Source organism: Falco biarmicus, chromosome 2 (assembly GCF_023638135.1).
Source record: "Falco biarmicus isolate bFalBia1 chromosome 2, bFalBia1.pri, whole genome shotgun sequence".
In the NCBI taxonomy this organism is placed as follows: Eukaryota; Metazoa; Chordata; class Aves; order Falconiformes; family Falconidae; genus Falco; species Falco biarmicus.
Genome location: NC_079289.1, coordinates 69,531,813 through 69,544,925, shown reverse-complemented (window position 1 = coordinate 69,544,925; position 13,113 = coordinate 69,531,813). Strand labels below are relative to the sequence as shown.

Sequence of the window (13,113 nt, the reverse complement as noted above, 5' to 3'; positions counted from 1 at the left end):
TTAATGACAAATGGACATACCATCCGGTTTTATGGAAGTTCGCTGAACTCCGGGTGATTACTGCTATGATCCTTATAATTTAACTGCAAGTGCCAGGTTAAATGACCCTTGCTAGAAATGTTACATTGGGGACCCACTGTGATTACTGTACTAACAAGGTTTTTTTAGAAGACAAGTTCCGTCACAGAAACAAATGTCTTAGAGAACATCCTAAGCACAGGGTGAAAACCTGGGATCTGCTGAAGTCAACGGGAATTTTGCTCCCAGCTTCCACAGAAACAGGCTCTCACCCATCATCAGCACCTGTGAAATGCAGTTTCACATATTAAAACAAATTGGGATTGTATGTTTAGGCAATTAAGGGATCAGTGAAGCCAAATTAGAAACTGCCATCTAAGTTGCTGCATGTGCACCGCTGTAAAACAGCACAGCAATGGTGGGTCCCAAAACCAGGACTCTGTTCCTGGTGCCATATAAGCATAGAAGTAGACCAGGTTTAATTTCAGTGCATTTCTTCTGTTGGTTCTGCACTGACTTTGATTAATGGGAAAGGAAATTCTCACTGCAATTAACTGGCCTTCGGTTCAGAATCGTGTCATGTGTCTTAAAGCTATTGTTATTATGAATATCAAGAGACGTGATATTCTCACTTCCTCTCTTTTTAATTGGGTGAAAACCATTACTCTCTCCTGGTGAAGTCTTCAATAGTCACATACACTCACTGTTTTGTTTTGTTTTTTTCATAATTCAGGCAAAGATAGAAGACCAGAGCACGTACTTATATGCAGGAAACAGATTTTATTTTTATATAGCTGTCTTCCCTGTGCACTAGGGTGCATTTAATAACCCAAAGATCATGGGACAGATTCTCAAGTATGCTTACGGGGCCTCAAGCAGACAGAAGAGGAGGCCCAGAGGGTAAATGGTGGGTAGTTCTGTACTGCCCACCCCATACCAATTTGTAGCTCTGAGTTACACCATTTGGGTGATATCCTCCCCCCTGAAGACTGTACCAGATTAGACCAAGTATTTTCAGATGTTTACAACTTCCATGGTGTCAGTACTGGCCATTTTCCAGCTTAACGCAGATGCAGAACTGAGAGTCGGGGGGATGGAGGGTAGCTTGGAAGCACAGGGGCTGCATAGCTGCCTGAAGGGGCAGTGCTGGATGGGGAGGGCCATCCTCTGCAGTTTGGGTGCCTTTTGGTCTCCACAGAGCAATCAAACAAGGTGTTGAGATGCGAGCGGTCACACTGACTTATGGCCAGGGTCTTTCCCTTCTCCCACTTTCTCTTGGTTTAAAAAAACCCAAAACACAAAGAAATTACAGTGCTGCTGCAGGGGTACAGTGAGACCAGGAATTAGCTTTGTCTTATTTGCTTAGGGACAGCTTAAAAGAAAGCCTCACACTTTTGCATGCAGCACTTTTGTGACTCAGAAGCAGTAAGGAGTAAACTGTTAAATCAGATAATCCAACCACATGCTTTGCCGCACAGATTTCATCATTCAGGGAGCTGGATGCCTGCAGACATTGATCTGTGTCTATTATCAGAGCTACAAAGCACAGTAGCAAACAGGCGCACATTACTATCAAGCATATTTCTGGTCTCTCTAATATTCCGCGTAGAAGAGCTGTAAGCATAGGGGAGTGCCGTAGGCTGTCTGAAAAGGGGGAAGTGTTCTCTGGTTTTCCCTCATTAGCAGATTTATTAGCATACCTTCCCCACTGGTTCGCTTCCTTCTACAGAAGTGTATAGGTAGCTCTGTGGAGAGTTAAGCCCGATTTCCATTTCCTTCAGACATCTTCAAAACTGCAGTACGGCAGTCCACCAAGAACACTTTCCTAACCAGCCAGATGTTGAGCACGGTAGTCTGTATCAGAAACTATTTCCAAGCGCCTTGTGGGATAAAAGATGAAACTAGCAGGAGGGCTGTGGGCCCTGAACAAAAGTGTTCAAAACCCCATTAAATCCCCGTTACTGCTTTCCCTGACAAACAAAAGTATGAAGGACAAGAGCAGCAAGAGTAACCTCAGAAGTCTGAAGGATGCTGTGCCTGCTCCAGATTTGAACAGTCTAGCTAATGAATTGTGGACAGGGAGGAAGGCAGAAGGGCTGAGCCTCACCAGCCTGCAAGAACTACAAACGAGACCAGCCACCCATCATTTGCAAATCAGGCTCCCTTCGAAGTCAGTGAATCTCAGCTTCCCAGTGCTGTGCTCCTCATCTTTATGTATTTTACAGAAAGAGAGAGTCTTGATGTCTGTAATGACGAGCCCGAAGGCTATAATCCCCCGATTATCCAAAGGACAGGTAGAGTCAAAGAGACATTTTCCCCATGATGTCTTGCCAGCGTGATTCATCCATTAGCTGTAGGGACCCTCTGTCTTGGAATGAGGGGGCAGCAGTGTCAGATGGGCCCTCCCCTCCCTCAGTACTTTGTTGCATATGTTAGCAAGCTGGCCAATTAAAAAATATTTGTAAGATGCTTCACTGACCTCGCAGTCCGCAAAATCAGCCACAAGACATGTCATTACCAGCAATGCAGTTAGGGAGCTGCTAATTTCTCTACTTGGATTTGCTCAGACTGGGAAAGATTGCATTCTCTATTAAGGGGTTTCTGTTGTTATTTAAAGCTGCCATATTTCAGTGTTTCAGGGGAATTCAGACAGGACTATCACAAAAGAGGCACACTATGAAAAAAACACTAGTAAGTTTTGTAAAATGAAGCACGTTCTTGCTTTTAGGCTTAACTAGCAGGTAGAAATTCCACGCTTCGATCCTCTCTCAGGTTAATTCTTGTTTTGATGAGGCATCTTGAGTACTCCAGTTCTGCGGGGACAGGGGTTAAATGGCACCATCGCTTCCTACCTTGAGCTTGTTTTTTCCAGGACATTTATGTTCAGACAGTAAAAATGCTGCTTTGGCCATTATAATGCAACAGAGGGTCCATAGGTATGAAATACTCAGAGCCCTCTCAGCATACGAACACATGAACAAATGAAATTGATTTACTGGGATAAACTTATTTGTAAATTGGTTGCAGTGTTAGCTGCCAACCATTAACTGTGCACATTCCTACCCAGTGGCACACTCTAGTAATCACGAAGTAGGTTACTCTGCTTTCTTTCAAGGATAAGCTCTTTGGCCTTCATCTGGAAGTGAGGCATGCACACAGGCAGGTCCCTGCAAAGTCACTGGTTCGCTGCAAGTTCAGACCCTGCCTGACATTCACATTCATAGATGTTAACTTCGCATTGGATGAGCTTAGTATTTCTCCAGTGCCATGCACGATGCACAGGGAGGACACTCCAGATAATCCTCCTAAAAGTCTTAACTTGCAGTGATCTGGCCAGTACCAGTGGGATCACACTCCCCACCACATTTTTGAAATACCCTATTTGCTTTACCTGTTCTGAATTTTATATCAAATGCTTTATTTCAAATTTTATATCATTGGCGACCAGTTTCATTGCTAATTGAGTTCATTTACTAAATGTGTCCAAAGCTTAGCTTCTATATACAGAAAATAAACAAGAATATGAATTTTCCTAATTTCTGTCTTTGATTTATTTAGAATAAGACCTATTTACTTGGCAGAAGTTGTAAGACCATCTGTCTTTCTGATATGTAATGGCTTCAAACTCAATGAGCAGTGTTTTTAAAAGAAAACACTCGGAGCTAGTTTCAGACTTAGTGCAAGCAGCCCCAGCTCTGTTCCTTGACCCATTTATTTCTATCACACATCTTTGAGATGTGATTAGCCTACAGCACCTGAAACAAGCTGTTGCTTTAGGTGCATTAACATTTTCCCTAACTGCCCCCCTCTCCCAGCTGATTAATGTAAGCTTTGCCTGTACCTTTTTTCTGAGTAAAATCTTGGAACACATAGATTCATTAAAAAGTTATAATATTTAAATAAAAATCATGTTTTAAAAGCTAGATAAGTAAGTACAAACATGATGGATCAACCCGTACTTATGCAAAGTACTGTGCCGGTCCTTTGGAGAAAGGTATGGGTTTCTTCCAAGAAAAATTAGAGGGGACATGATAGTTCAGGGAATTGTTAATATAGCAATAAGCTGCAGAAAGGTGTACTAATTACAGGGTGTCCCTCCAACGTACTGCTAGGCATGAGACTGATGGATGAATAATGAAAAGAGTAATTGTGATTCTGATTTCATTTAAACCCTAAGTAGCTCCACTTAATGGAGTTCCACACATGTAGCAGTGGTGTGGAATCAGAATCAGATCCAAAAATGCCTTCAACTACACAGGACGCATGCCTCTCTATAGTCCTCGGTGGCAAGAAGCTATGTTCAAAATATTGTAAAGATAGCTTGTAGCATTAATAATTCATAGTTTTAAAAGATGCCTTTTTCCTCTGTACAGCTATAATAAAAGAAATAACCTCTAGAAAAGCCAAAATTCCCAAGCCCTACAACTTTTAAAGAAGAAAGACTCATCTTGCAAGGCAAGAATGGAGTATATCATTTACAGAAACACTAACAGAGGAGCCGCTAGCACTTCTGCACAAGTCAAATGCATGGCACAGTTAGGAAGAACACCAGGTGACAGTTACCTGATGGGAAATCAGATAAATGACAGTGACTGTCTGTTTACACATCATCTCAATGATAAGGACACAGCCATTCAACACGGAGAGCTCTGGCCTGACTGTGGCCTCATTAAAAACATTCAACAACCCAATTTCCAGAGACAAATTCAAAAGCAGCCCTGTCTGAAAGGAAAGACTGATTTTGTTGAAAGCAGAAATGAAAGAACTGAAAGGACATGGAGTTACTCTCTTCTTTCTGGTCAGAATGCCCCAGAACACAGTGCATGTACAGGGAACTGCTCTTACAAGGGCTGTGCCTGCTCCATAGAGAGAGGACTTGTACCTTCAGGACATATTTCACGAGTAATGAGTGCACTTGCAGAACAAGAAATCAAGAAAGTAGAGACAGCAGAACTGTTCATGTAGGAAAGATAGGTGATTTCCAACTAACAGTAAATGCACAGCTAATCCAGAAACATGATAACTTTAGAATATATCTTTGGATTGAATTCTTTCACGTTCATTATCCAAGACAGCTGGGCTATGTAAATAAATCCTCCCACCTTCTTTTCCAGATGTTCCTACAGCAGCCGACAGTGTCCCTGAGCTTCAGCAATACTCAGCAGCCAGAGCCACAACAGCTACAGCAGAGGTCAGGGGCCATTTCTCAGCAGCAGCTTGTCCCCAGTCCTCAACTTCAAGGGCAAATTGCATCTTCGCAAACAGCGAACCAGCAAGCACTGAGAGAAGCAAGTGTGATAGCGAGCCAGGTAACCATTTCTTTGCATAGAGACACATTTATATGGAAAGAAGACACTGAGCTGTTATTAAGCAAGCAAGTAAAATTATGTCAGTCCTGGAAGTGTGCCTTTGCCTTTCCTTCCCTATTCTCCTATACAAGGGCAGTCTACATAAAGGGTCTCCCTGCAGCATTTACTTCACCTTAAATCCCTGTTTTAAGACCTCGGCCAGGAGGGACACCTGAGCAGCTGTTTCAGCTTGAAAACTGAGCAGGGGAGCGTGCAGAAGGTGTGCATGACTTACTGTTCTTCAGTTGACTTGAAAGAAACCTGACTGACCAGACTGGAGACTAGCAGTAGTGGTGCCGGCAGCGTGACCTCTCAAAATAAGCTTTACCCCTGCTTGCTCCCTGAACCCAGTTGGGTGCCACCAACATAACGGAGCTGCTCTGCTGTAGTGGCACGTGGGTGGGATATGTCGAGATTTGTGTAAGACCCCCGAGCAGTGTGCCTGACAGATTACTGCTCCAGGAAATAAAAGTTTAGCTGCAGTTAGTAGTTACTGAGATCTGTGAAAGCTAGCTAGCAGGTTTGGCATGGTATTTTTTTATGTTTTTTTTGTCTTATTGCTGGTTTCTCAGCATTTCCACTGTTTGCTTTTCCACCCACCTGTTGTAACTCCCTTCCTAGAGAACTTAGCTCCTATTTCTGCTACCTGATGCTGCAGCAAACATAGCCTATTATCTTCAGACCCCTCAGCGGTACCTTTTAACCTCCTACATACCTGTATTACAATGACTCTATTAGACTAAAAAGTGCATTCGTATTATAAATAGAAAAAAACCCCACACCACTATTTTCCTTTAATAAGGTTTATTCCCATCATTGGGCTTTTACGGCGGTGCTCCTCACGCCTAAGCTTGCTTGTGTCTTCACGGGGTGTCGTGTGCCTGCTCAGCTGCTTGCCGGCACGACCGGGCGGCTTCGCTCTCGCAGCGCTCCGGTCCCCGGGGTTTCGGGCGCGGGGCAGCCGGGGGGGACAAGCCGCTGCCGGCGGGGGGTCGCTGTCCCCTCCCCTGCCCTGCCCGCAGCCGGGTGCGCGCACCGCCGGGCACTAACGGCGGCCGCGCCCCCGCCGCGCTGTCACGGCCCGTGCCCGCAGGCCTTCCCCACGCGGCGGCGGCGGCCGTGCTGCAGTCCCGCTCTCTCCCCTTCTCTTCCAGGCCCCGAAGGCGGCGAGGAGCGCGGAGCTGGCGCCGGGCGGCGGCCGCCCCCCCCGCGGCGCGCCCCCGCCGTTCGCCGCAGCCCCCGCCAGCGGCGGCACCGCGGCGCCCCCTGCCGGCCCGCCGCGGGGCGGCACGCCCGGCCCGCCCGCCGCCGGCTGCAGCCACGACCAGCAGCTCAGGTAGGGCGCGACCCGGCCCGGCCCCGGCTGTAGCGCACGAGGGCCCCGGCGGCGCCCGGCCGGGGTTCGGCTGCGCTGTCACGGCCGCCGCGCCGCCTCCGGCCCCCGAGCCCCGGCGCGGCGGGATGCGGCCGCTTTTCCTTCGCGGTGTCCGGCTCCCCTGGGTGGGCGGTGGGAGATCCACCTAGACGTGCGAACCGAAACAACTGCGTTCCGATACCCAGAAAGCTCAGGCACAAGCCACGGCCACCTGCAGCGGCAAAAGAAACTCCCGCCCCCCCTGTAACGCTAGCGGCCAGCCCCGCAGCCAGGCACCCCGCTGCCCCCGCCGCGCCCAGGGTGCGCCTGCCACCGCCAGGCCCACAGGTTCGATCCCCCGCCCAGCCTTGTGCCAGGCCTGCGAAACTCCTGTTATCCAAAGGTGGGATTTGCGCGGTCCTTCTGTTACAACAGTGTCACTTTCTTTTTTTTTTTCCCCCATGCACCAGGCTGTTGCTCAGCCAGCCTATTCAGCCTATGATGCCTGGGTCCTGTAATGCAAGACACCCTTCAGACCTCAGCATGGCCGGATCCCAGGCTAAGTATGTGCCTTCTCAAAGATAAAACATCAAAGATGCTTTTGAGGGGAAGTAGCCTTCTTTAGCAAGATAACGAAGTAGTTACAAATATCGGGAACGTATTATAGTGCTGAGCCTGTCTTCCAGTGTCAGGGTCAGCTTGACCCTGCCTGGTCACATCAGGAAGGATGACAGGGAGAAATGCAACATGCCGGTGGCATTTTAATGAGCCGAAGCTGGGGGAATTTTTCTCCCTCACATGATGCTTGCTCCAGCGTGGGAACTGCTGACCTACCAAGGTAAATGTGAGAGAGAAAGTCAGCACTGGCCGGGTTGAAATGATTGGTGCTGGGAAAGCCCCTGCCCTCTGGCCAGCAAGATGCTGCTGTAACACCAGCAGAGCTGTGGCTAATCTACACCAGCAGAAATGAAAGAACCAACAGGCCCCTGCGCCTGAGTGCTCTCAGAAAAGCCGCTAAAGAAAGCACCTCAGTTGTTTGCCTCCTCAAAACTTGGGTGAAGAAAGCAGAAAACATCGGTCAGAATATGCCCTTTTTTCCTTTCTTGGCTGTTTTTTGTCACCGTACTTAATTGTGAACTGCTAAAATAATAGGCAACCGGTTGCACATCATTACTTTAAAAGTAATTCTGTACGTTACCTCAGAAATGCAGGTATTCAGTACTTCTTTCCCTAGACATCACTATTGCTGCTTAAGATTACCTTGAGTTAAATGTGTCGACTTTAAATACACAGCATTTTAGATCTGCTTTTAAGCGTCTAAATAAAAGAGGCCTGATTTGCAAAGACACATCTCCCGGTTCGTGTGGACTTCCTGACTCACAGGACCCTTTTTTAGGAGCTCACTTCCTAGCACAAGTACCCAAATTGTCACATTTCTGACTAACCCCTAATGTTGAACAGCTGTTGAATGAACACACGCCACACTATGATCTCATCACCCATTACAGGATAAACAGAATTTGGCTGGGCTGGCAATAGCTCCGTTGTGGTTTTGCCCACAGCTTTTCACAAAAGAACACATATTTAAGTTTTGCTGTGCAAAAGCAGACCGGCAAAAGGAGCTGAGTATTTTGTTTCTGTCCCATCCCTCACTCCAGAGGACTTCTAGAGGCTTCTTCTGTTCCAACAGTGTGGCTCTCAGCAATGTGAACTGCTGACCATACTGGGCAATATGTATATGAGCAGCTTAAGAAGTCACCAACCTTCGCCATCTTTCTGCAAGAGATTACCACCCCCAGTCAGTTGCAGGGGGGCACAGGCAGCAGCAGAACAGGAGGCGTATTCACTTCTCTCTCGCTGCAGTTCAGAGCTCGGCGCACTAATACAAAATCAAAGGCCATTTGGTTTAATGAGCCTAGGATATGAATGCTGTGGCTGAAGAGAAGACATGCATAAACAAGAATCTTTAATGAATGAAAAATGTGGTCTGGATTTGGAGGTGAGATGTATTCTGCCCTCCATGTCTAGCTCATGCACAGAGTAAGGTAAAACAGTGCTGCAAACAGTGCCATCGCCCGTATTAGCAGGTCCCATGCATTGTAATTCTTTATTAGGAATTAATTATGAAGATGGGGGACTTCCATTCCTATCCTAAGAGAATCCCTTTGCTTCCAACTGTTTGTTCTTGATTGTTTTGCTTCTTTCTCCCACAGGTATTCTCAAACCCAACAAATGTTTCAAAATTTGGAAGTGCAGACTTCCAGCAGCAGCTCTCCAATTGTACTGATGGGACAAGCAGTGTTAAACCAAGGGTTTGCCACTACACCTCCTTCCCAGCCATCCTCTCTGCCACCTATGCAACTCCAGCACCAACAGCATCAGCAACAACGCTACCTGCAGGTAGGGTAAGACAAAGACGACGATGTATATAATGTACACACAGAGTAATAAGGTGAACGGGCTGTGCAAACAGGGCCCCAGGTTTCAGCAGGAGCCTGATCATGGCAGAAATGGCCAATTTAGAGCCATGGAAATGTGTGAGACACTGAGACAGTGATGTGTACCCTTCCAGTATAGCAAGGGAGCAGTGAGAACAGTCAGAATACTTAAAAGGAAATTACTAATTCTGTACATTGGAAACATAATCAGATTATCCTGGATATATTTGAAGTGTATTTCTAGATGGAGAAAATTGCTGCCTTAGGATTTATTCTGTACTCTTTAGTCAGTATAAAATTTGCTTAGTTTAAAAGTCAAAAGATGATTTTTAATTACCAGCATCGACACAAAATGAGATCTGGTTCAGATATCTGGATCCCCTCAGTAAATTAACGTATTTTCTCAGCTCCACAAGGCAAAGAAGATAAATTAGAGCACACTGCCTGGAAGAACCAGGTGATTTGAAGATGTAAAAATACTTATTTTTTGACCTAATTCAACACATGCTAAAGTAAAGGGGAAGGGGGGGAAATGAGGTGTCTCTATTAACTCAAGAGAAACTGAACTGAGCCTGTAAAACCCGACCACTGGCAACACTGAAAAAGTATCGTCAACCTCAAATGATTAAACTCTTGTTATTGAAACAAAATCCTTATCATAGCTGAGAATTAATGAAAAACTATGGCAGATACCATTCCGAATAAAAGCATCTGCAAAATTCACATCGACTTCACCACTGCGAGGTTACATCCTACTGTAAACTCCCAAAAAGGAAGGGCGAGAAGGGACAGCAAGAGGTACACTAGGTTCCCCTGTTTCCTTTCTGTTTCCTTTCTGTCATCCATCTGTGTAATTTCTGACATGTTCACCCACCCTGTTCCTAAAGAGTCTTTTCAGGATAACCTGCAGATCCTAAGCAGTGCATTCCTGTTAAAAAACCTTTCTCAATGCCTAATTGTAATGTTCTTTGTCCATTCCTTCTAGCATTAGGTAAGTTAACACCATGCCAGACAGCCCCAAAAACAAAAGCCAGCAAACGAATAGTATTTTTAAGCACCCGGTATATTGAGGACAAAGAGCTTTAACATGAAAGAATCGAACACCACGATGAATTTGATTTTATCTGTAGGTGCAAACACCAAGTTCTTTGCACAATGAGCAACCTGATTCTTTGCTCCTGCCATCTTACTCGCCACAGCAAGGAAATATGGGGTATCGTCAGACACAGCAGCAACAGCAGCAGCAGCAGCAACTAACATCAAGAAGAAGCAATAGCTTATCAGAATCATCAAATTTACCACAGCCACTGCGATAAGAGTCCCACCAGCACAATCAATGCACGATTAGCTTTAACCAATGGGCACATGGGGCAGAGGAGAATGACTTTGTACTTACTGTTTTGGCTTTTGCACAAGCATTTCTTTCAAAGCTCTATGACAGAAGTACGCCACAGAGTGCAGACTGCCACAGACAGCGCATTTATGGCATGCTAGATTCGGTTTGCACTGTCTCGTGAGCACAGTACGTACTGACAGAGCAAAATGAAAAGGAACACTACCCTGTGTAGTCTCCATCATCAATGGGTGCACGGGAGGAGGTGTTCAATCTTGGCATGTCACTCTGAAAGCTAGCTGGCAATTCCAAAAGACTGTCAACAGACTCATGAGGTACTTGGCCTTCACTGTTTCAGTTTTTCTTTTGTGTATGAAAAGCACTGCGTCAAAGGTCTATTGAGGAGAGAACAAGAGATTATTTTTATTATGATTATTGTTATTATTTTGCACAACTGCACAGAGGACAAAACTTAGGCACTTTCTGTAAAGAGAAGTTTGTTTCCTTATTCTTGTGGCCAAATTAGCACATCCAATGGAGGAGAAAGCCCAGTCATTGGAGAAGATGGTCTACAGCTCATAACCCTTGACTTAGAATCTGAAAAGTATTATGCAGCTTACCCTAACTGTTCTTCATTACTATAAAACAAACAAACAAAACAAACCCCACAACTCATACTGGACTGTTTTCTATATGAATTGTGATTGCAAAGGACAACTCAAATTGTAAGCACAATCATGCAACTCTTCAATAGTACAACATGGATCCTTCGTCCACCTAAACTCACCCACTGCAAGTCTCTGAGAAATATGCACTGTGTTTTGGCCCACTGACTCGGGATGCTGCAGACTATTACATATCTCTTTCATTATAACATTTAAGATCGAATTTTCCTTTGGGGGGAAAAAAAAGAAATGCACTTTTCGCTTTTTTTGTATGTTTTCTGTTGATATGTTTCTAAGAAAGATTTTATGTAATTATTAAATAAAAAGTAGTGTATTGTACAGCTGTTGTAATAATGACCTATTTCTATATAAAATAAAATTATATGGAATTATGTGGAAATTATTTTGTATATGAAATATCAACTCATTTCACAAGTATAAAGATTGTGCTTGTGCTTTTTTGTGAGTGGATATTTTGTAATAAACTAATGAATTAGAAATGTTTTTGTGAAGGGAACTACTGTTTCATGCTATATACAACTCAAACTATTATTTTTTTCCATTTAATGATGGACACTTGTCTTTATTTGTAGAATAAAATAAAATAGCCAAAAGGCTTTATTGCAGGACTTGCACACATTTTCCTGTGGCTGTTCAACTATGTGATTCACTTCAGATTTTCAAAATTAGCTGTAGACTTGCACCGTGTTTGGCACCCAGTTAGCAGAAACAAGGATTACCCTATGGGATCTTTGTCATGGCACATAAACAATCAGAATGATAGCTCAGGGAGTTACATTAGCTGCTAGCCAAGACAGCTTGTTTTAAGCTCCTTTAACACTTTAAAGACCTCAGGCAGCTCTGTACTTCCAACCAAACAGTTTTAGATTGGGACAAAAGAGATGGTTTAAAGAATGGTTTGACCCAGCACATACCAGGGCTTTGACCCATGTCCAGCTTCGGTGTTTTAAGACATTTTTGTCTTGAGTTTTGTGATACATCTCTGCTGGGATTGCTATGATGCCCACACTGTAGACAGTCTAGTTTCCACTTCGGCACCCTTGCTCTTTTTCACGTTAAATTCAGATTGACTACAGGATGGAGCAGCTAAGGTCTGTTTTCCCTCTGCTGACTCTGCTGCAGGAGCAGCAACCTCCAACACAGAATGAGGTGGGTAACTGAGCAATGTTTTGATTCACCGAAGCTAGATAGAAAGGGGATGGCCCTCAGGGCTGATTCCAGAGTGCAGACCATACTGCCCTTCCTGCCCATCCGTACCAAGGATCACATCACCAGTGCCCATGCGCTCAGCTCTGGTTTCTATGCCATAGAGAAACAATGGAGATTAATTGGGCTGGGAGCTGGAAATGGTAAAAGTAAACTTTCTGAGAAATGAAAAAGGTTCATTTGCCCCAAGAGCTGAAAAAGCTAAAAATGTCCTCAAGAAAACCCACTGGCAAAATGATGCTGCTGCTTCCACAGCTAGCCTGGCTGGTAGCACTGATCGGTGCACATGTATTTCAGCCCATACAATCCCTTTGTTTTATTTCATTGAAGGAAGATCAGGGAATCAAGTATCTGGTCTCTAAAGTGTTTACAGATCAGATCTGGCATCTAAGAAAAGCAATTTTACTGACTTTAGGTACCAGTGTGAGTCAGCCTGCTCACCTCTTTATATTCTTGTACTCAGTGAAGCAAGAGTGACCCCACCAGATGAAGATTAAAAACCTAAACCCTAAGGTACTTGCACTTAGTGTCTGAAGGAACCTCTCTCTTTCCATTGGCTACAGACAAACCTAAGTGAAGGCCAGCTGGCTAAGTTAGAGGCTAACTTCATAAATTCCACCCAATCCTGTAAGGACTTAACGCTGGGAAAGCGAAGGAGAAATTCATAGGCCAAAAAGTTCTTGGAGAGATGTAATAAAGGAACATGAGCACCTCAGAGGAAATACCTGCG

The 13,113-nt window shown here is 44.9% G+C and overlaps 1 protein-coding gene across 2 annotated transcripts in view; it reads left to right on the top strand.

Annotated features, from left to right (window-relative positions):
* Positions 1 to 11,782, top strand: part of NPAS2 (neuronal PAS domain protein 2) — a 106,408-nt gene extending 94,626 nt beyond the window's left edge. Inside the window, exons 17-21 of one of the 2 annotated variants that reach the window (XM_056329242.1) lie at positions 5,133 to 5,327; positions 6,521 to 6,702; positions 7,191 to 7,283; positions 8,934 to 9,120; positions 10,289 to 11,782. In XM_056329242.1, the coding sequence (XP_056185217.1) occupies positions 5,133 to 5,327; positions 6,521 to 6,702; positions 7,191 to 7,283; positions 8,934 to 9,120; positions 10,289 to 10,474 (843 nt within the window). In that variant the 3' untranslated portion in view covers positions 10,475 to 11,782. Of the gene's footprint in view, positions 1 to 5,132; positions 5,328 to 6,520; positions 6,703 to 7,190; positions 7,284 to 8,933; positions 9,121 to 10,143 lie in introns of both variants that reach the window. The other variant, XM_056329243.1, reaches the window with a different exon arrangement.
* The last annotated feature ends 1,331 nt before the right edge of the window (positions 11,783 to 13,113 follow it).